The following is a 23,416-nucleotide window of genomic DNA, read 5'->3' on the forward strand; positions in this document are numbered from 1 at the left end:
AGAATATGCTGGAAACAAATTTTGGGAGATTTGCTGATCTAATGAGAACCCTAGTCACTACCCAGGACAATTCGATTAATTTTCAGTACTTACAATTTTAAGCGTTGCCCAAAGATGTATTTCTTTAGACTGGTCTATGGCCTTAGCTCACCTTTTTAACTATCCCCAAAATTTTCTACAAAATCAGGACTCTCGTAGCATCTGTTCACACATCCTCCTTGCATTTAACCCCTTTTCAACATGTGCTGTATATGTACAGCACTGCGGGAGCTGTGTTACTGCAAACCGCCATACATAAACTGCTTCACGATGGCGCGGGCTCACGCTGAGCGCCGCCACAATCAAATTTGAGTGTCAGCTCTAAATGAGAGCCAACACCCTGCAGCACCGATAGCTGGCGGTGAACCCCTCTGATGACGCTGAGGGCATTGCACGGCATTAGAAAAAGTGCATTACAGAGCGAGGGAGGGAGCTTCCTTATCCCATCGGCACAACATGATTGCGATTGCGTTGTGCCGATGGTCTCCATGGAGCGCGCAGGACAGGGAAAGTTGACGTCCCATACAATGTAAAACAGTTTAAAAAAAGATATTAACCCCTTCACCCCCAAGGGTGGTTTGCACGTTCATGACCGGGCCAATTTTTACAATTCTGACCACTGTCCCTTTATGAGGTTATAACTCTGGAACGCTTCAATGGATCTTGGCGATTCTGGCATTGTTTTCTCGTGACATATTGTACTTCATGATAGTGGTAAAATTTCTTCGATATAACTTGCGTTTATTCATGAAAAAAACGGATATTTGGCGAAAATTTTGAAAATTTCGCAATTTTCCAACTTTGAATTTTTATGCCCTTAAATCACAGAGATATGTCACGCAAAATACTTAATAAGTAACATTTCCCACATGTCTACTTTACATCAGCACAATTTTGGAACCAAAATTTTTTTTTTGTTAGGGAGTTATAAGGGTTAAAAGTTGACCAGAAATTTCTCATTTTTACAACACCATTTTTTTTTAGGGGCAACATCTCATTTGAAGTCATTTTGAGGGGTCTATATGATAGAAAATACCCAAGTGTGACACCATTCTAAAAACTGCACCCCTCAAGGTGCTTAAAACCACATTCAAGAAGTTTATTAACCCTTCAGGTGTTTCACAGGAATTTTTGGAATGTTTAAATAAAAATGAACATTTAACTTTTTTTCACACAAAATTTATTTCAGCTCCAATTTGTTTTATTTTACCAAGGGTAACAGGAGAAAATGGACCCCAAAAGTTGTTGTACAATTTGTCCTGAGTACGCTGATACCCCATATGTGGGGGTAAACCACTGTTTGGGCGCATGGCAGAGCTCGGAAGGAAAGGAGCGCCATTTGACTTTTCAATGCAAAATTGACTGGAATTGAGATGGGACGCCATGTTGCGTTTGGAGAGCCCCTGATGTGCCTAAACATTGAAACCCCCCACAAGTGACACCATTTTGGAAAGTAGACCCCCTAAGGAACTTATCTAGATGTGTGGTGAGCACTTTGACCCCGCGAGTGCTTCACAGAAGTTTATAATGGAGAGCCGTAAAAATAAAAAATCATATTTTTTCACAAAAATGAGCCTGTTTAGGCACATCAGAGGCTCTCCAAACGCAAACATGGCATCCGTTAATGATTGCAGCAGATTTTGCATTCAAAAATTGAGGGGTGCAGATTTTAGAATGGTGTCACTTTTGGGCATTTTCTGCCATATAAAAAATGGTTTTATAAATTTTCTTGTAAAAATGAGAAATCACTGGTCAACTTAACTCTTTTAATTTCCTAGCAAAAAAAATTATGTTTCAAAAATTGTGTTGACCTATTGTAGACATGTGGCAAATGTTATTTATTAACTATTTGTGTGACATACTGTATTTTTCAGACCATAAGATGCACTTTTTCCCAAAAATATTTGGGAGGAAAATGGGGGGTGCGTCTTATAGTCTGAATGCAAGCTTGCCAGTTGTGGCAGCAGCGTAGCATTGTCCCTTCCTCAGGGAACCGGCGGCGGCAGAGGTGTGGCGATGCTGAGGCTCGGTGTCGGCAGTGCGGAGTGCATTGTTGGTTTCCTTGTGGCCACCTGCCTGAAGCCGTGGGCCGCCGAAGGCGGCGCAAGCGCAGATTGAGATCTCGGCAGCCCTCGACTTCAGGAAAATGGCCGCTGAGATCTCAATCTGCGCACGTGCGGCCTCAGGAAGATGGTCCCGCTGTATTGCACTGCTGGGATACCCCGGAACTGCAGCATTGCTCCACTTCTGCCCCCGCTGGCTTCCTGAGGAAGGGACCATGCCTCCTGTGACCCCGCTCTACCACCGCTGGCCCTCAGGTAAGATACCTCAAATTCGTACAATAAGATGGGCCCCCATCTTATAAAAATCTTTTTTCTGCTATTTTACACATCAAAATTTGGGGTGCGTCTTATGGTCTGGAGAGTCTTACAGTACGAAAAAAACGGTAACGCTCTGATTTAAGGGAACAAAAAGAAAAAAAAATAAAATTGCTTTTCAGCAAAATTATTTTTTTCACAAATAAATGCAAGTCATATCAAAGAAATTTTACCACTGTCATGAAATACAATATATCATGAAAAAAACTCACAATCAGTGGGATCTGAATGGTAGGATCTTCCATTTCTAAACTATTCTGACTTAACATTTTGTCCATCTTAAAAACTGCAAACATATTGCCAAGTCGAACCTTCAGATGAATATTAAGAACCCACCATTATTTAGAATCACTAATCCAGTGATTCTCCTTCACTGCTTTCTACTTTACAGTGGGGTCCTTGACACTTGCTGTACAGGGTCCGCTCAACTGAATTGAGTGGCTGCCAGTCCCTGCACACCTGGGCACCAATGTGTAGGAAAAACTTGGAAGAAAAACATTACTATGCAAGAGTTCCAGCTCCTTCATTCTCAGCATCAGTCTGTGCCCCACCAATTGTAGAATTATGACATTGTATTGACATTTCATGAATTTATATATTAAACATACACATTTAAAGGGACTGTGTCAGCACAGGATGACAGTTCAAGAAAATGTACTGCCGCTCGGTACTTCACGGCAGGGCCAATCATTTAACTACACCTTCCCACCTGCTTGTTTTCCCTCAATCTCCACTCCCTTTTTCTTTGATTGACAGAGCCAGAGAAGGGTGGAGATAGATGGAAAACAAGCAGGTGGGAAGGTGTAGCTAATTGTTTGCTCCTGCCGTGAAGCAGAGCAGTCAATCTCTGCTGAAAGACTCCCTTTAATATATCAAATGTGTGTAGTGGAAAAGTCCCCAAGTGCAAATCAAGAGAAGCACTTCATCCACATGACAACTGAATTCCTAACCTATGCGGCATTGATCTTTAATACAGCATCTATGGGACTCTCTGGGCACATACCGTCCATCCATGAGCACAAGACAATTAACTATATATCTGAACAAATATACTTGTTCTAAATGGTCATATTACACTACAGATCACGAGGAAGTAGGAAAAACACATCCATCTTCTCAAGGCAGTCTGAAGGTACGTACGCCAGGTGAAGAAGCAGCAGTCCTAGATGTTCACAGTGAGGCTCCTCTAGTGGGAATGTGAGCAGAGGAGGTTTTCAGCCCCTGAGTTTTGCTTTGGAGGTTGCCATGTATATAATCTGTACATCGGCGTGTCACACATAGGTATCGTGGAGGCTTTCCCCCGTAGAAACATTGCTGTGATGATCTCGTAGTGAGAGGCGCACACGGGGGTATATAAAGATCAGCTCTGGTATCTTCATACAACACGAAGCACAGGAGACAGTGGCAGAAGACAGTACATCACAGATAATAGAATCCTTCCTGATGATTTATTTGTGGTAAACACTGTAAATGGATATGATCACAAGCGATTCTCCAAACCAATTATTACAATACTCTAACCTCAACTGCAGCCTCACGTGCCGTAGATCATTCAATTCCCCGACACAGAATTGTAATGCAAGCAGCACACGTGCCTTGTCATCTATAATGCTTACAGAAATAGAGCTAAGATCTTCATGGGATTTCTTGTAAATGGGTTGTGTATATAAACAGCCCAGTTATAAATCAGTATATTACCCACTATTTCATTATTTTATTTTTCTTATATGGCGCCATCATATTCCGCAGCGCTTAACATCATTATCACAATCTAATTTCCCCAAGAGTATGTTTTTGTAGTGTTGGAGGAAAACAGAAAACCCGGAAGGAAACCAATGCAAACACGGAGGGAACATGCAAACTCCTTGGTCGGAATTGGACCCAAGGGCCACAAACACTACTAGCCACCGAGACACCACGCTGCCCACTATATTGATTATCGTATTATCCATGAGATGACGTAATGCGGTATGCCACCATTTTCCTATATATAAGTCATGCCAGTAACATCAGTTATTTAATTCCAAACCAGGGAAAGTATGAAGTAGTTTAAAAGTAGAAAATCTGGAGAGCAAAAAAAGCAAATGGGGTCTTAAGTGGTTAAAAACATAGGGTGCACAGGAGAGAGGTAGCTCACCTTGTTTTGTTGCAACTAATCAACATGTAAAAAGCATGGATCAGCTGCTGCAGGGCACAGGTCCAAAGGCCGAGGACAATGGTGAAACCGGGTGTATATGTCCAAATCTGCGCTGCTGATAAGGATGAATGGCAGACGATATTCTTTAAAGCTTTATTTCAAAACAGGTTATGTAGTCAATGTGTTTGGAAGTCATGCAGGACCTCTTCCACAGGACAAAAACTTAACACATACAACTAAAAAACTAGGTTACACAAAAGTACGGTGTGCAGGGATTCACTCTCAGGTAGGCATTAGGTAGCATTCAGACAATCCGGTTTGGTCCAAACAGATACAGTCTTATTGCTGTCATAAAACAACAAGGGATTCAAAACTAAAGGCCCCGTCTCACATAGCGAGATTGCTAGCGAGATCGCTGCTGAGTCACAAGTTTTGTGACGCAACAGCGACCTCAGTAGCGATCTCGCTATGTGTGACACGTACCAGCGACCCGGCCCCTGCTGTGAGATCGCTGGTCGTGTCGGAATGGCCTGGACCTTTTTTTGGTCGTTGAGGTCCCGCTGACATCGCTGAATCGGTGTGTGTGACACGGATTCAGCGATGTCTTCACTGGTAACCAGGGTAAACATCGGGTTACTAAGCGCAGGGCCGCGCTTAGTAACCCGATGTTTACCCTGGTTACCATCGTAAATGTAAAAAAAACCAAACAGTACATACTCACATTCCGGTGTCTGTCAGGTCCCTTGCCGTCCGCTTCCCGCACTGACTGACTGCCGGCCGTCAAGTGAAAGTACAGCACAGCGGTGACGTCACCGCTCTGCTGTTAGGGCCGGCGCTCAGTCAGTGCAGGAAGCGGACGCCGAGGGACGCGAAGGTGAGTATGTACTGTTTGTTATTTTACATTTTACACTGGTAACCAGGGTAAACATCGGGTTACTAAGTGCGGCCCTGCGCTTAGTAACCCGATGTTTACCCTGGTTACCCGGGGACCTCGGCATCGTTGGTCGCTGGAGAGCGGTCTGTGTGACAGCTCCCCAGCGACCACACAGCGACTAAACAGCGACGCTGCAGCGATCGGCATCGTTGTCTGTATCGCTGCAGCGTCGCTATGTGTGACGGGGCCTTAAGAACAACCTCTTCTGGGCACAAAAGGGTCAAAGTAAATAAACTGTTCATTTAGCACACACATATGCCACCCATACAGATTAGAGACCTTTCTCTTTAAGCAAACCAGACACAGAAGAGGTACGGTTCTACTAATCTCGGTATCCCCTCCAGCAGCTTCCAGAGCCAAACAGAAGTGTTCAACTCTGGGCAGAGTTCACAATGAAATGGCTGCAGCTTCTACATGTTCTCCGCAGCTCCAACACACAGACTTCTCAGCTTTTCCTAACTGACCCATGCAGTCTTTGTACAAAGAAAGACCCCAGCACATGTCTCTCAGCTACAGCTCACATTTTGGCTGGTCATTCACCAGCAGCACACTCAATTCTGCTTCATCCAGCAGAACTGACACACATAGTGAACACAAGCCCTGGTTCTACTGGTTCTACTAAAAAGCTAGGCAAATGCATCTGTGGTCGGCGCTCATAGCAATCTGGCTATGGTGACCCACGATCACGTGGCAAGGTCACGATGGGCGGGATTTCCGGTGCGCTTCCCGAAGCGCAAGTTAAATGCCGCTATCAGAGATTGACAGCAGCATTTAACTAGTTACCAGCTGCGAGTGGATCGCGATTCCACCTGCGGCTGTTGCGGGCACATGTCAGTTGTATATATCAGCTGACATGTGCACTATTACACCTGATGTCAGGAAGGGATTAATACGTAAGCCTGATACAAGCCACGCCCTCACCACATACCAGCCACACCCCTTCAGAAATTCATAAAAAAATTGACCCAGCAATTTGACATAAAATAATATCCGATATGGAAGAAGTCTTTTGCATCAAGGTACTAGAACACCAGTTTTTTAGCCAAGGCAAACATCTGCACCAGCCCGTGATGGGTTAACAAGAAATGAGTTTATGAATGATCTCTGATGTCTCTCTTTCTAAGGAGATGAATTAAGACAATGCAGTGGCATAAAACTTTTCTAGAGATGTCTTGGTCTCCAGAGCACCAAGATAATTGTTGCAATGCAGACAGAGGTGCCACAGGCTGGAAATAGGACCCGCGCAGCACTTCTATTATTAGAGCCAGAAATTAGTCATCTACCTATTCCACATGGACACCCATCAACCAGTGGGCCCTACATGTCCCTCTCTACCACTTGGCCGAAGGAAAAATAAAGAACATTAATTCTATTACTGAAGGAGAGTAATGAATGGAATCCGTTTCCTCTGATCAATAGTACCGGCGATATTTCATACCGCAGCTGTGACAGATGTGAAGTGAGAGTGGCGTCTTATTTAAAAATTAACGCTATTTATTCTTGCCTACAACCTAACAATCATTCATCATTGTACTATTTGCTAAATTGCTGAAAAGGAATCTGTCAGCACAAAATGACTGATCAAACCAAACACAGGTGCTGGGTGAATGCTTCACCTGGCTGAGCAGTTTAATGCACTTTCTCACCTGCTTGGTTTCCAGCTATCTCTGCGCTCCGTTTCCTTAATTGACTGCTTTGGCTTTACAAGAGTCAGAGAAGGATGGTGATGTATATTAAACGAGGTGGCAAGGGAGCACTGAGCGCCTGTGCTTGGTTTGAACAGTCATTTTGTGCTGATAGACTCTCTTGAACACTTTGCAACAACCAGTTAACAAGAAAAATTGCAGTTTCTGTTACCAATCTTGTAAAAAAAATTGCCATTTTGTTTTAGCGATTGGAGCATGGCTGTGGAATAACTTGGAGCATTGGTTGGACATTTGTTGATTTTAGAAACGGCGGACAGTCTTATGGGCAGGCACTTGTAAGAACTTCGCTATGAGCGCTCATGATGGTGAGGGGCAGGAAGTTTACATCAGTACATCGGATAGTGGATGGTACAAGTCCTGTAGAGACATCGAGTCATCAGAGAATGCTGGGAGATTTCAGCACTGAATCTTGAATGCTGCTTTGTAATAAAACACAACTTGTTCATAGATGCTCAATATATACTGCAGGTGTACAAGCGCTGCATTCTGTCAAGTTGCCGTGTGCTGTACAGTCATCCAGTGCGCTCTACATCTCTACGCCTACGCTGGATCCTGTTGTCACTGTTCACACCTGTGTGTGGCCTCATCAACATCCATCAGTCGCTATTAACCCAATTCGCGAAAAATAATGGCCGCCCAGTCTAAATATCTCTGTACCTTGAGGACGTGTCCGTCAGCAGCAGAGATCCGCCTCCTGATCCTCAATAGCGGGCGGAGACAAAGAAAGAGAAACCGCCCCCGGAGAAGAGAGCGGGAAAAGGATGAGGAAGGAGCCAGCCACGTGGAAGATGTCATGGCCAGCCACCCGGAACCAGAGCATGGGGTCAGAGCAGAGGACTCCCCCAGCTACCTGGAGACGCACCACAACCAGTCATCCACAGTTGGCGCTGACTTCCTGCAGGCTGGAGTGGACGAGATGATCGACCAGCTCCTGCAGCTGTGGGTGAACACCAAGGCCGCATGCCGGACAACGCCTGCGGAGGACCCGCAGGCACCGCGTCCAACACCGCTCCCTGCACTGCTCCAGGAGCCGCTGCCAGCACCGCAGCAGACGCCGCCGCCAGCAGAACCGACCGGCACCGAAGACACCGCTGTGGCAGGTAAGAACGCTGACCCTGCCCCGGTGACAGAGGAACTGCTGATAGGCCCCGTAGCAGCGCCACCTCCTCGCGGTACCCACCGGCTCCAGCGTCTCGAGCCTTGGGACCAGGCCACGGGGATGGAGCGATTCCTGAAGGCCCCAATTACACCTACCACCCTGCCGAGTGAGCTATACACAGAGCGGACAGTATACCGCTGGGTGAATCCCGGACCAGACTTTATGGGGTTCCCCGGTGCAGAAAAGCAGAAGGGAGAGACTGTGGAAGTTTTGAGTTGGGAGGACTACCAGGCCCAGCTTGCCCGCAAGTGGGAGGAAACCAAAGAAAGACATCAGGCCCAACGTAGAGCCTTTGACCAACTAGACTTACAAGTCAAAGCCCAGGCCCGCACCACTAACCAGGCCGCACATAAGCAGGGCACAGTCGTCACATTTAAACTACAAGGAGGATGGGGTTTCATAAAGGAACAGGGATTCTATGCGGAGATCTTTGTTAACCGAAGGGATGTGGAATCTCACCTCTGGGAAAGACATCCAGACAGAGACTTGTACCCAGGAGACAATGTCACTTACACCAGGCATTTTGGTGAAAAAGGCTGGTTTGCCCTGAATTTGCACAAGCAAAGGAACACTATGACACACCATGCTAAAGCTCCAGTTATGTCGTCTCCTGTGACAACAGCGCCACTATGTGTCAAGACCACTGCCACTACTACCACCACCAATACTGTCACGCCTACTCGCACCTTCACTAGGACCACAATATGCACTGTCACCACCACAGAAGCTGTCGTGGCCACAGAGCCAACTCCAATAGTAACCTGTGCTAAGGTTACCCCTGAACAGAATTCAGTGGGCACACAGACCCCCATCTGGAGTGAGGGAGCCCCCCATGTAGTACCTGGTAGTCGCCAGTACCCCGCAGGGCTACCTCCACCAGTGCTACCTCCGCAGGGCTACCTCCACCAGTGCTACCTCCAGAGTTCCAATAAAAGAACACTGACAAGAATGTAAATAGTTCTCAAAAACTTTCCTTTTCTACTTTAAACCCGTTCAGGGTTAACTCTTAAAGGGGTTCCCTGCTTAAGGGGATCCTATGTTTTGCACAAGTTTCTTTATTGTTTACATGAACTGCAGAATCATGAACTGTGCATGATCATGATCACAAACTGTCCATTGTTAATAGTTGGCACTTTCTTAAAGGTGCTTTCTACTGGTTTTACAAAGGAGGCTTTTACAGAGACTGCCTCTAACAGAAACTGCTGTTAATCTTGCTGTAAAAATTACTTTGCTTTACAGACCTGAAGAAAAACCCGTTGGTGTGGCAGAATTCCATGTCAGGATACACGTCTTGTAGCCCACCCAAGACCAACGTTGGGGGTTCGTCACGGGTCCCTCACATCATGTCACCTTTAAATTGACTTGAATACTGGTGATGTAATTACTTTGCACTACCTCATTGAAAGACTTGAATGTTATTTTGCCCTTAAAGGGAATGTTGAATCGTTGCGCTTTGCTAAAGAGTTAATATATTACAGAGTAATATGGCAAATAAAGTTAAAAATTTAGGTTTAGATAGTAATAATGTTTACATAGCCGATAGTATGTAGCCAGAAATTTAGATAGTAAGAAAAGGTTTGATAATGTACCTTAGATAAGCTGAAAAGAGAAAATGCAGTGGGCCCGTAGGGGTTAATAGACTGTTCTGCATTTAAATAAAGTAAGCCCGTGGGGGTTAGTTGAAAGTTTGCACTTAGAAAGGAATACCGTTTTGCACTTAAATAAAATGTTTGCTTTTGCACTTAGTAAATAGTATACCTGTACGGGTAATTGTATTTCATAGTTAGTACATCTGTTATTGGTCAGCAATATCAATATATTCTTGTTTGTAACGTTCAAGTGTCCACACCTCCCATAAAGGGAAGCTTAGTATATTAACTTGTTTTATAGCATTTAAAAATTACATGTCTTTTGCTAATGTATTGTTGTTTTCTTTTCCCAGTCCCGGAGTACTGGATTTAACAGGGGGGGGAGTGCAGCACCCCAGGGTCCTGGTCGTTGCAGTAATGTCATTCTTCCACCAGGGGGAGTGATGTTACGTCTGAAGGCAATAAAGGAGATCTCTTTACCAGGTATCACAAACAACACACTTCACACTCCAGTCCACCAGGGGGAGCTATGCTCGTATTTATTAGGGCACTCTTCACAATTATGTAAAACTGGTGGTCTGGATAGGAAGTTAGGCAGAAGCTGACTGGGCTTCACCCAGGCAGCACCTGTCAGGCAGCCAGAGGGGAAGGAGGAACATCTAAGAGCTGCAGACAGAGTGGTCTCTGGCAGGGGTGGGATCCTGTCAGAGGCCTAGACAGAAGGCCACGGAGCTGTGTCGGCCCGGCGTGTGGCAGCATCCTAAGAAAGAGACACGAACAGCGAATTGTATTGTAGAGGGTGAGAAATGAAATCATAGCAAAAGGAGAGGAAACCAGAAGGAGTTCTGCCCTGCAAAAGGCTGCCCTCCTTGCTGAGGCACAGGATCTGGTAGCCGGAACACCGGGGGAGCAATCATCTCCATGCCTTGCTCCAGAGACCGGCAGGACAGATAATTCCACGTTACCTGCCCGACCTATACAAGTGGCAACTTGTGGGGGCTGGGGCGTGCTAGAGTCCCTGTAAAAAGCCTCAGGCCATCAGTCATACGGGTTGTTCCTATCCATCTGGGGACAGAGAAAGACATAACATCTAGAACATCTACAACAGTTGTGAGGACCTTATGAGAGGCTTAGCAGTAAGGTACTACAACATCCAGATGCTAGAGGAAGGCTACTGATTTCCACCTGAATAAGGGGACTCTGGATTTGCCTTCAGATCGGCTGGACTCTGCCTGCCCTGTGATCTGGTGCTCTGGACTGTGGATGCTGAAGCCTTCAGTAAAAAGGTAAAGAGACTGCAACCTTGTGTCCTCGTTCTTCACTGCGCCTCTCACCATCCACTATCTACATTCTGGGAAGCCCTGGGGATACACTTCACCTGTGGGAAGGTATACCATCTAGCTGCCATAACATCACCCCAGTGGACCCCTTAAAGCAGCGTCGGTCACCCTAACCGAATACCACTGGTGGCGTCACGAACATAAACTCTATCCCTTTAAAGAACTTTCCCCCCTTTTACACGGACGATCCTAGGGCCACGGACCGAGTCAGCAACCGTGACATCCCCCTTGAGAACCGAAGGGCCCGGTACCGAGTACCCCTATGGGGGCGCTCCATGTGGAATTATATACTTAACAAAAAAGTGTGAAATAACTGAAATTATGTCTTATATTCTAGGTTCTTCAAAGTAGCCACCTTTTGCTTTGATGACTGCTTTGCACACTCTTGGCATTCTCTTGATGAGTTTCAAGAGGTAGTCACCGGGAATGGTTTTCACTTCACAGGTGTGCCCTGTCAGGTTTAATAAGTGGAATTTCTTGCCTTATAAATGGTGTTGGGACCATCAGTTGTGTTGTGCAGAAGTCTGGAGGATACACAGCTGATAGTCCTACTGAATAGACTGTTAGAACTTGTATTATGGCAAGAAAAAAGCAGCGAAGTAAAGAAAAACGAGTGGCCATCATTACTTTAAGAAATGAAGGTCAGTCAGTCCAAAAAATTCGGAAAACTTTGAAAGTGTCCCCAAGTGCAGTGGCAAAAACCATCAAGCGCTACAAAGAAACTGGCTGACATGAGGACCACCCGAGGAAAGGAAGACCAAGAGTCATCTCTGCTTTTGAGGATAAGTTTATCCTAGTCACCAGCCTCAGAAATCGCAGGTTAACAGCAGCTCAGATTAGAGACCAGGTCAATGCCACACTGAGTTCTAGTGTAGCGATCTAGCGGAAAACAGGAGTGGACCCTCTGGACCGTGGGGAGCCCTACCCCTGGGCGAGCGACCTAGGAGAAAACGACCCCTATACAGGGACCGCAAGGAGCAAGCCCAGAGGTCACTTACCCACGGTGAGATACCAGCAGGGACGGCTCCAGAAAGAGAGACAAAAGAAGGCAGGGTAACGAAACGAAATCCGGGAAGCAGACGAAGATCCTAGAGGACGAGGAGACGGGAACGGAGGGAACCTGAGGAAAGGAAAACAACCAAGGATCAGAGGTATAACAACAGGAGTAATAGAGCAGGACCTGAAGGGAAACTAGCCAGGGAAGGAGGGGAACCGGAGGGTAGCACGGGTTAGCACGAGGTACAAGCACAGAGTATTGAGCAATACGAAGGGCCAAACGCAATAGCAAAATGCTATAACAATCAGGCACCAGGAAGCAGAAGGAACTAGCTTTTATAGGAGGAGCAGGAAAGGAATTGGACAGAAAGGAACACATGACTTCAGGAGGAGGAGGCAGGGATGCAGAGCCTGCTTCCTATAGGAAAGCTGGAGCGCCTGCGCAGGGAAAGAACACCAGCCGAGCCGGACGTTGCAGCGGTAGCTTGAGAACGCAGGAGCGCAGCGCTGGAGCGGTGAGAACGGGGACGCTGGAGCGCAGCGCTGGAGCGGTGAGAACGGGGACGCAGGAGCGCAGCGCTGGAGCGGTGAGAACGAGGACGCTGGAGCGCAGCGGTGGAGTTCGTAACATCTAGCAGCAGACACATCTCTACAACTGTTAAGAGGAGACTTTGTGCAGCAGGCCTTCATGGTAAAATAGCTGCTAGGAAACCACTGCTAAGGACAGGCAACAAGCAGAAGAGACTTGTTTGGTCTAAAGAACACAAGGAATGGACATTAGACCAGTGGAAATCTGTGCTTTGGTCTGATGAGTCCAAATTTGAGATCTTTGGTTCCAACCACCGCGTCTTTGTGCGACGCAGAAAAGGTGAACGGATGGACTCTACATGCCTGGTTCCCACCGTGAAGCATGGAGGAGAAGGTGTGATGGTGTGGGGGGTGCTTTGCTGGTGACACTCTTGGGGACTTATTCAAAATTGAAGGTGTACTGAACCAGTATGGCTACCACAGCATCTTGCAGCGGTATGCTATTCCATCCGATTTGCGTTTAGTTGGACCATCATTTATTTTTCAACAGGACAATGACCCCAAACACACCTCCAGGCTGTGTAAGGGCTACTTGACCAATAAGGAGAGTGATGGGGTGCTACGCCAGATGACCTGGCCTCCACAGTCACCAGACCTGAACCCAATCGAGATGGTTTGGGGTGAGCTGGACCGCAGAGTGAAGGCTAAAAGGCCAACAAGTGCTAAGCATCTCTGGGAACTCCTTCAAGATTGTTGGAAGACCATTCCTGGTGACTACCTCTTGAAGCTCATCAAGAGAATGCCAAGAGTGTGCAAAGCAGTCATCAAAGCAAAAGGTGGCTACTTTGAAGAACCTAGAATATAAGACATAATTTCAGTTGTTTCACACTTTTTTGTTAAGTATATAATTCCACATGTGTTAATTCATAGTTCTGATGCCTTCAGTGTGAATGTACCATTTTCATAGTCATGAAAATACAGAAAAATCTTAAAATGAGAAGGTGTGTCCAAACTTTTGCTCTGTACTGTGTGTGTGTGTGTGTGTGTGTGTGTGTGTGTGTGTGTGTGTGTAAGAGAATGTGTCTAAGTGACACATAGTAGACTGTCAATCCATAGTAGGGATTGGATGTTGCCAATTTCTGTACGGCACTGCAGAATATGTTGCCACTATATAAGCCACTTGACAACATTAAATAATGATACCTCACTGTAAATTACAAAGTTACACTCCTGTCGAATCTCTTGACTATTACTGATGTTTACCTATTCTCTAATTAATGGATTATGAAAACCACCATAATGGCACCTACCTTGGACATGGATCTCTAGTGGATCCAGGGACCACCTATGGTCTAGCTCTTCGTACAACTCTCTCTTTACATGAGACTTATACAAAAGTTACAATCCACAAATAATTAATTGGATAAATAAATCCCTCACAACATTTTAATTATTTGAGCCTAATGGGCCACTTAGAGGAAACCCCTGCAGCCTGAGGCTGGGCTAGCTCTGATTGGTTTTCGTCTATTAGCCCAGGGACTCTTCTAATATCCCTTGTAATTGAAGTACTAATATTTACTATCATTTTTCATGTATGGTTTTATTTGATCACTCCGAACTGTGGCTGCTCTTTTTATCTGGGGTCTCTTAACATAGTTGTTGAAGCTAATTCATTTCCAGCCTCAATTTGATTGACTCTCCACTACTACCAGCTGCTTGTCTTATTATCTTCCCTTTCATAGAAGGATACAATGTACTCCGGAGTGCCGCAGCACATTATAATTATAGACTGCCTGCTATCTCTTGTGTACGCTTTTTTTTCTCTTTTTCTTCATGGTGCTTGCTGTGTCCATTATACCATTGTTAGACTCCGTCACAGTGCTGACCACATGTGGAGGGTTCAGGAACTTCTCTAACCCTTCTGAACAAGCTGAGGGGGGGCAATCTTAACACAGACGTAATCCCGCATTGGAAAGGGCCCCACGAAGAACACATGCATCTCGTCACCGGCAAACACCATTTCCCATAGAAAAGGATCCCAGTGAAACGTTTCATTCACAGACGCAACTCCACCCCCTAAAGAAAGATATAATTTCAGTTTAAATAACTTCCTTTTGTCTTTTTCTCCCCCCTCAAGCAACGGCAATCAACAAAATAACTACAATTTTACTCTGAACGAGCCTCGGTCCTTTCCAACAGCTGGCGCCCCTTATTTATAGCAAGCTTCTGGCGGCTTTCTGCAAATATCACCAGCACGTCCTCACTGCGAACACAGACTCTACCTAATGGGAGAGTACCCAAAAAGGTTACAGAACGCCACCCATCAATGGGTTATTAATTTGTTTGTAGGGCGAAAACGAGAAACCAGAGAACGCTAATAAAATCAGCCTCACAGATCTGTGTCTAACATGCTGAGAACTGGCGGCTCCCGGCCCACGGAGCGGAGCCCTGAGCATTGATGCACTGTGTGTACTTGCACTACTTTGATTCTGCCAAAGCATTAACAGCGTGCTATCTCGAGCCTGTTTACACGCGGTACATGCCACCAGTATTACAGCTGGGGAACTGGAGTTTCTTGCCTGTAATTTTAGATTTCCCCCCGCTTATTTTTACAGATTAACATCCTGCCAGCATGATAATAAAAGAGCAATCCAATATAACGAAGGGAGGTTTTTAAAGTGTAGTTTTATTAATAAAGTGCTTGTATATCACAAAGACACTGGCTACAGGTTTGAATGGCTTATTAGGGGGATGAGGCTGTGCGGTGACAGCCTTATTGTTAGACAGCTTTTAAAGTCTTCCATATCCTAAACCACCGGTAATGAAATGATTAGATAGCTCATCTCAATGCACAAAACTATATTTTTAATGCTACCATAAGCTAGGGGAGCCGAGCTGCACAATGCAATGGGGAGATGAAAGCACTCTACCACTGAAAGACAAAGCAAGGATACATTTTAATTAATATCATCCAAACGGTGCAAGCAATTTACTAGAAGCCGTGGATAACATTCATCTGCTTGTTGGAGGAGAGCTTACCCCATAGTGCCCAATAAGGCTCGATCTGTGGGCCAATATTTCTATCGGCGTACACCACAAAGGAAAACACACAAAAAAAAGAGTAGTGGGGTATATGGAGGGGCAGCAACCCTTAAATGTGTAACTTATATAGGTAAAGCTGCAAATAAAGATGTAAATATCACTCACATGTATGCAAGTAGAACACCAAAACAAATGTATACTAATATAGGCATAAATATATATATACACAGATACATACCTATGTACAAACACATACAGTACAGACCACAAGTTTGGACACACCTTCTCATTTTAAGATTTTTCTGTATTTTCATGACTATGAAAATTGTACATTCACACTGAAGGCATCAAAACTATGAATGAACACATGTGGAATTATATACTGTATTTTCCGGCGTATAAGACGACTTTTTAACCCCTGAAAATCATCTCAAAAGTCAGGGGTCGTCTTATACGCCGGGTATGGCGTGTGCAGGGAGCGATCCTGGATGGTTCCCAGGGTCTGGAGGAGAGGAAACTCTCCTTCAAGCCCTGGAATCCATATTCTTGTAAAAAAAAAAGTCACCGCAGGTCCTTCGCTCAATGCATCCTTAGGAACGGAAGCCATCGCTTGCACCGCTGAGAGCCGGGGGCCGTCGGAGGGTAAGTATATCCATATTTTTTATTTTTATTCTTTTTTTTTACATGCATATGGATCCCAGGGCCTGAAGGAGAGTCTCCTCTCCTCCAGACCCTGGGAACCATCCGCACCGCACACGCTGTATAAGACGACTGGGCGTATAAGATGACCCCCGTCTTATACGGCGAGTATATCCCAAACTCCATATTTTATATGGAAAAGTTGGGGGTCGTCTTATACGCCCAGTCATCTTATACACCAGAATATACGGTACTTAACAAAAAAGTGTGAAACAACTGAAAATATGTCTTATATTCTACGTTCTTCAAAGTTGCCACCTTTTGCTTTGATGACTGCTTTGCACACTTTTGGCATAATCTTGATGAGCTTCAAGAGGTAGTCACCAGGAATGGTCTTCCAACAATCTTCAAGGAGTTCCCTGAGATGCTTAACACTTGTTGGCCCTTTTGCCTTTACTCTGCGGTCTAGCTCACCCCAAACCATCTCGATTGGGTTCAGGTCTGGTGACTGTGGAGGCCAGCTCATCTGGCGTAGCACCCCATCACTCTCCTTCCTGGTCAAATTGCCCTTACACAGCCTGGAGGTTTGTTTGGGGTCATTGTCCTGTTGAAAAATAAATGATGGTCCAACTAAACGCAAACTGGATGGAATAGCATGCCACTGCAAGATGCTGTGGTAGCCATGCTGGTTCAGTATGCCTTCAATTTTGTATAAATCCCCAACAGTGTCACCAGCAAAGCACCCCCACACCATCACGCCTCCTCTTCCATGCTTCACGGTGGGAACCAGGCATGTAGAGTCCATCCGTTCACCTTTTCTGCGTCGCACATAGACACGGTGGTTGGAACCAAAGATCTCAAATTTGGACTCATCAGACCAAGGTACAGATTTCCACTGGTCTAATATCCATTCCTTGTGTTCTTTAGCCCAAACAAGTCTCTTCTGCTTGTTGCCTGTCCTGAGCAGTGGTTTCCTAGCAGCTATTTTACCATAAAGGCCTGCTGCACAAAGTCTCCTCTTAACAGTTGTTGTAGAGATGTGTCTGATGCTAGAATTCTGTGTGGCATTGACCTGGTCTCTAATCTGAGCTGCTGTTAACCTGTGATTTCTGAGGCTGGTGACTCGGATAAACTTATCCTCAGAAGCCGAGGTGACTCTTGGTCTTCCTTTCCTGGGGCGGTCCTCATGTGAGCCAGTTTCTTTGTAGCACTTGATGGTTTTTGCCACTGCACTTTGGGACACTTTCAAAGTTTTCCCAATTTTTCGGACTGACTGACCTTCATTTCTTAAAGTAATGATGGCCACTCGTTTTTCTTTACTTCGCTGCTTTTTTCTTGCCATAATACAAGTTCTAACAGTCTATTCAGTAGGACGATCAGCTGTGTATCCACTAGACTTCTGCACAACACAACTGATGGTCCAAACCCCATTTATAAGGCAAGAAATCCCAGTTATTAAACCTGACAGGGCACACCTGTGAAGTGAAAACCATTCCCGGTGACTACCTCTTGAAGCTCATCAAGAGAATGCCAAGAGTGTGCCAAGCCGTTATCAAAGCAAAAGGTGGCTACTTTGAAGAACCTAGAATATAAGACATATTTTCAGTTGTTTCACACTTTTTTGTTAAGTATATAATTCCACATGTGTTAATTCATAGTTCTGATGCCTTCAGTGCGAATGTACAATTTTCACAGTCATGAAAACACAGAAAAATCTTTAAATGAGAAGGTATGTCCAAACTTTTGCTCTGTACTGTATGTACAATAAATGCAAATGTAGACACATGCATGTATATTGTGAGCCCTCATGGGCTGGGATCTCTTCTTCTCCTGTACCAGTAAGTAACTTGAATTGTTTCGGCATTATTGTACATGTTTTTTATTATGTATGCCTCTTTAAAGGGACTCTGTCACCTGAATTTGGTGGGCTATGTAAATGCCCTGTGTCCGGTCCGATGGGCGGTGTTTCTTCTTTTCTCCACCACCCCATTGTTCCCCACTGTCCGCAATATTTTCCGGAAGTGCAGTAGGTGTCCTCTATAGTTCACGTGTGCGCAATGCAATCTTGTCTCACGCACGCTCAGTATGCTTTGCCCATCTGCCGGCAAAGCCGAAAAGCATTACTGCGCATGCGCCGGAGTACTATGTTCCGGAACACAAAGAAATACTTCCAGAACATAGTGCGCCGGCGCATGCGCAGTAATGGTTTTCGGCTTTGCCGGTAGATAGGCAAAGCATACTGAGCGTGCGTGAGACAAGATTGCATTGCGCACACGTGAACTATAGAGGACACCTACTGCACTTCCGGAAAATATTTCGGACAGCGGGGAAGGATGGGGTGGAGGAAAAAAGGGTTGAGAAAGGTTCCTGTTGGGACTGAAACGTCGCTTTCTGGGCTGATTAAATAGCTCCTTTTCACTACAAATGGTGTGCTGCCTCCAATTTTTCTGGATTTTTATCATTGAGATTTGGTATATGCCTGGGGGGCTCTGCACCTAGACTCTTTCCTTGTTTCCTTGTGCTGCTCTAATTTTATATATATATATATATATATATATATATATATATATATATATATATATATATATATATATATATATATATATATACACGCATGTAACACTCAATCAGACTCATACATGCATGCATATATAGGTAAATGCATATGTACAAATATGTAGACATAAGCATATGCATGCACATAATTATCACCAGAAATAGTGAAGCTAAAAAACCCCCTAAAGAATAAAAAGTTTTTCAGATGTGTATCATTCTACATCATGTCACATGGTAAAACTTGTTTATTATCCTTACTGATGGTCTCATTGACTGTATGTGCCTTGCAAACTGTATTGAAATGACTTTCATTCTGCTTAACAGCTCACAATGAAGAATTGTGCAAGGTAATGAATAGCGCCAAAGAATAAAAATAGTAAACCATACATTTCCATTAAGCTCATAAGCATAAACAAAAACCCTCAGAATATTCATATATTTATCTACAGTTATTTAAATATGTTAAATTGCTGTGAAATGCCACTTCTCCCCTAATATATTAAAATCACGACGCGTGATGTAGACCGTATGGTGTCAATTGTCTAGCGTGCTTTTGCAGATCACCCCATACAAAAAAAAATATTCCAAGCATACCTCCCATATGCACCGTCCCTCCATACAGATCCCATGTTGTTTGTGCCCCACACAATGAACATATGGTGAATATCTTATCATATAGCTCCTCCATTCATACAGAAGAAGCTGTCAGACTCTCTATTTCTCTTGCCCGACTGCAGGGAGTAAAAAGCTTTTATTTACTCAAGTCCTAAATTCTCAAGAGAGCGTTACTGTACAATGATGAGTGAGGGGCGTCCTGAACCCACCTGGGTTTGGGCATCAGACTTTCGCTTTGGCTATAGACGAAATGAGTAGATCTCGTACAAGAAACACAAAGATAGAAAATTACTGATGAGATAAAAGAAAATGTAAATGTAAAACCGAACCATAGACTCAGGCGCTAGGGTAAACCTATAAAAGTTATTTCAGATGAGCGCCATCCTCCCACTGATGTAACAGAATTATTTTTCTAATTACATTTAACACATGCGTGAGATTGTTTTTACTTGATATCATTTCAAGATAATGCAAGCGACTAAACCATGAAAGATGTATTATCTTTCATCTATATTTTAATTAAACACATTGTCTGACATCTCCAGCAAATTACTCTGCATATTTCAATATTTTATGTACCAGTAGTGCGTTAACAAATGAGCCACATGAAAATATATACGGGAAGGCTGTATGCATGCGCTTGTGTGGTCTATACACAGACAATTACATTGTTTTAATGGTTTTTAATCATGTATTTAAGAAGCAGGAGAGATGGAATTAGGTTGTGAGTGGTAGAAAAGCCGTAGTCAATAAGGAACAAGGCGGACTCCCAACTGTTGTGACTTATTTTCCATTCGCTCCTATTGATGTGATATAGTAGGCGGTAAGTCATAAGTATCGAAAATTGTAAGAGTCGTTTTAGGAGTTCTAGGTCAAACAAGTCTCCATGGCCAGAGACAGCGCTAGTCACTACTGACTCTACAAGCAGGACGAATGCCATTTTACGTTAAAGGCATTTTATACTTTTTATATATAAGTAATAGTGATTAGCAAAAGTTCTCAGATAAGGTGTACTCCGAGCATTCTCTGGCATGCTCGAAAAATATGTTCGAGTCCCCGCATCTGCATGTTCATTGCCTGTTTGTTAGGCGATCCCTGCATGTGTTGTGGCGGTCATACAGCAGCGAGACATGCAGGCGCGGGACTCAAACACATGTTCCAAGCATGCCGAAGTCTCTTGGTTAGCATGCGAGCATGCCCAGATAAAACCTAATCCAAGCACATTTGCTCATCACTAATAAGTTAGCTAGAACATTAGAGGAGTAACACGATAGCGCAATAGGGCTCTATCCGGATACCAGTGACCGTCATAACAGTTATGCTCACTTGGTTCTGTTGTGTAATATACAACTCTAAATAGCACGAAATCGAGAAAGCATGGGTTACAAAATCCAACGTAATATCATGCAGGAAAAAGGAAAGTGGAGTTCTGCACTGCTGGAGAGGATCCAAACTGATTCAATGAGACAAGGATAGTAACAATGAGGTTTATTTTCAATGCATTTCGAAATCATCCAACATCTTCCTCAGGAAAAACATTCCTTGGGGTTTTTCCTGGTGAAGAACTGGGATGACTTTGAACCACACTGAAAATAAACCACATCAGTTTTTTTTTTTGATTGTACATGTTTTATCTTATTTTCTGAGTATTATTATGAGATTGGTCATCTTGCCGGATCTGCTGTTATTTTATTCAGAGATGTGATTCACAGCAGACACACATACCCAAGGAAACATGAAGATATTCACTGATTTCTATGGGAGAGCTGTCCAGGCATGCTCTGATCTGTGCAGAGGTCACTGTGCCATTGTTAATGCTGAATCTTGTGTTATCTATATACAAAGGTGTTATCTATCATTGAAATTCTGCCTGTGATGATATTGAGACTGCTGAAAGTCATATCTATGGAGCAGGAAGAATCATCCTAATATGAGGCTCAGTGGTCAAAGTGGAAATTGCATTAGTTTATTATGTTTAAATGGAATCTGTCACCACATTTGAAATATCTAGACTATTAATATCGGCATACAGGTTATAGACTGCTGATTAGAGTGATATGTGTATGTCTCATACCAGATGCCTGGTTGCTAAGAAATCATCTTGCATCACTTCATATAAGTGACCACTTCCAGCTTCTGGGGAGAATGGTGCCTGGAAGATAAAATCTGGGGGCAGAGTTATTTTACATGAAGGGGAGTTATCAATGTGAGACAAGTAACTAACATAGAACAGGAGAAATTAACTTTGTCTTCTTGCAAACACAATTTTGCTTCTCTCTGAGCTCTGATGTATTGTACCAATATTGTAACCCTGTCTGCCTGTGAGCTGGAAACTGAGAGGAACCTGCAGATGTGTCAGTTATAATGACACACAGCTCTGCAGTGAGATCAGGAGGGTAGAGAAAGGCCATCACACTGGTAACTCCTCCTTCATGTAAAATAACCTCTGGAGGCAGAGTTAACTTCCAGGCTGCACCCTTCCCACTGCACACACACCCTCAAGCTTCCAGAACACTCTGTGAAATGTTACCTTTGGCTGGCCATAATGGAAGAGGGTATATATCACCAATATTGATAGGAAATTGCATCATCCGTCCCACCTAGAATCCCTGAGACCCCACACTACCATTGCTTGCGCAATCTTGATCTTGCGTTTGCCACATAAGTGGTAGATTGAATCTGTAGTACAATGCTAGTCATCATGCCTATATAGAAAACACTGTAGTACTGTTAAAGCATGAGACTTCTACCTGCAGATACACGGGGGCAGTCTGGCAGCATAGATTCCACCGGGGTGTCTAATGGTTCACTACTGGATACCCAGTTACAGCAATTCTGCAAAAGACAAATCAGAAAAAATATAAATATGAAGGAATAAAGTATATACCATAAATATGTAGACACGATACACAAGTGGGTTTTCAAGTATTGGAAAGGCAGCAGCAAAGCATTTTGGGTGGTCAATAGATTTTTTTATTAAAGTGACAGTACAGGAAGCCTCACTTTGCGGTGTTATCACTTAGTGCAGAGCCTATGGGGGGCAGTATGTGACGCAAAACGTTATGCTCCAGTCTTACATTTTCCGAAGTACAGTGGATCATAAAGGGGGTTATCCAGGACTATATTATTATTTTTTACCATGGGCCTAAGAAACTTCTAACTACCTGTCTGTTGTGCCCGATGCTGATCTCTGCTGGCACAGAGAGAATGGTCAGTGACCTCTTCTGCCAGTGATTCAGCAGCTTCCGCTGACGTTGGTGGAGCAGTGGGTTCTCTTCCGTTATGCTGCTCTGTCCACAGGACATGACTGCTGACGTCATGCTGATTGAATGGTGGCTCCCAGCTACCTAATTGCAGGAATTAAATCAAAAAACTTTTTGATCCCACAAATATCATTGTGCTATGCTGAAAACATCAAAATCCAAAACCAGTCACATAGTGTGTGATATCCGAGCCTCGTTCCTCCACCCCGACGCGCGTTTCGTCCACACTTCTTCAGAGGGCCTTGGATATCACACACTATAAGTCAGTTTTGTTCATAATTGCATAAGAGAGCTTTAGCGATTTGAGCACATAGGGATACTTCATTACATGGAGGATTAACCAATTGGTTGGATATTTTATACTTAGCACAGGATATATTGGTGCTTACTACCTCATATATAGGCTCTGGAATTTGAATCCCTTGCCATGTATTTTTTGTCGGATCTCATCTGCAAGCTCTTTTAAATAGTGTATCCACTGCAATTTATGATTAC

General features: G+C 44.2%; 1 protein-coding gene across 2 annotated transcripts in view; it reads right to left on the bottom strand.

Moving 5' to 3' along the window:
• The window catches only part of ARB2A (ARB2 cotranscriptional regulator A), a 616,199-nt gene that overhangs the window by 153,850 nt on the left and 438,933 nt on the right, over positions 1 to 23,416 (bottom strand). For both annotated transcript variants that reach the window (XM_077289153.1, XM_077289144.1), the window contains exon 10: positions 22,409 to 22,493. In XM_077289153.1, coding sequence (XP_077145268.1) covers positions 22,409 to 22,493 — 85 coding nt within the window. The remainder of the gene's footprint in view (positions 1 to 22,408; positions 22,494 to 23,416) is intronic.

Source organism: Ranitomeya variabilis, chromosome 1 (assembly GCF_051348905.1).
Source record: "Ranitomeya variabilis isolate aRanVar5 chromosome 1, aRanVar5.hap1, whole genome shotgun sequence".
NCBI classification, from domain to species: Eukaryota; Metazoa; Chordata; class Amphibia; order Anura; family Dendrobatidae; genus Ranitomeya; species Ranitomeya variabilis.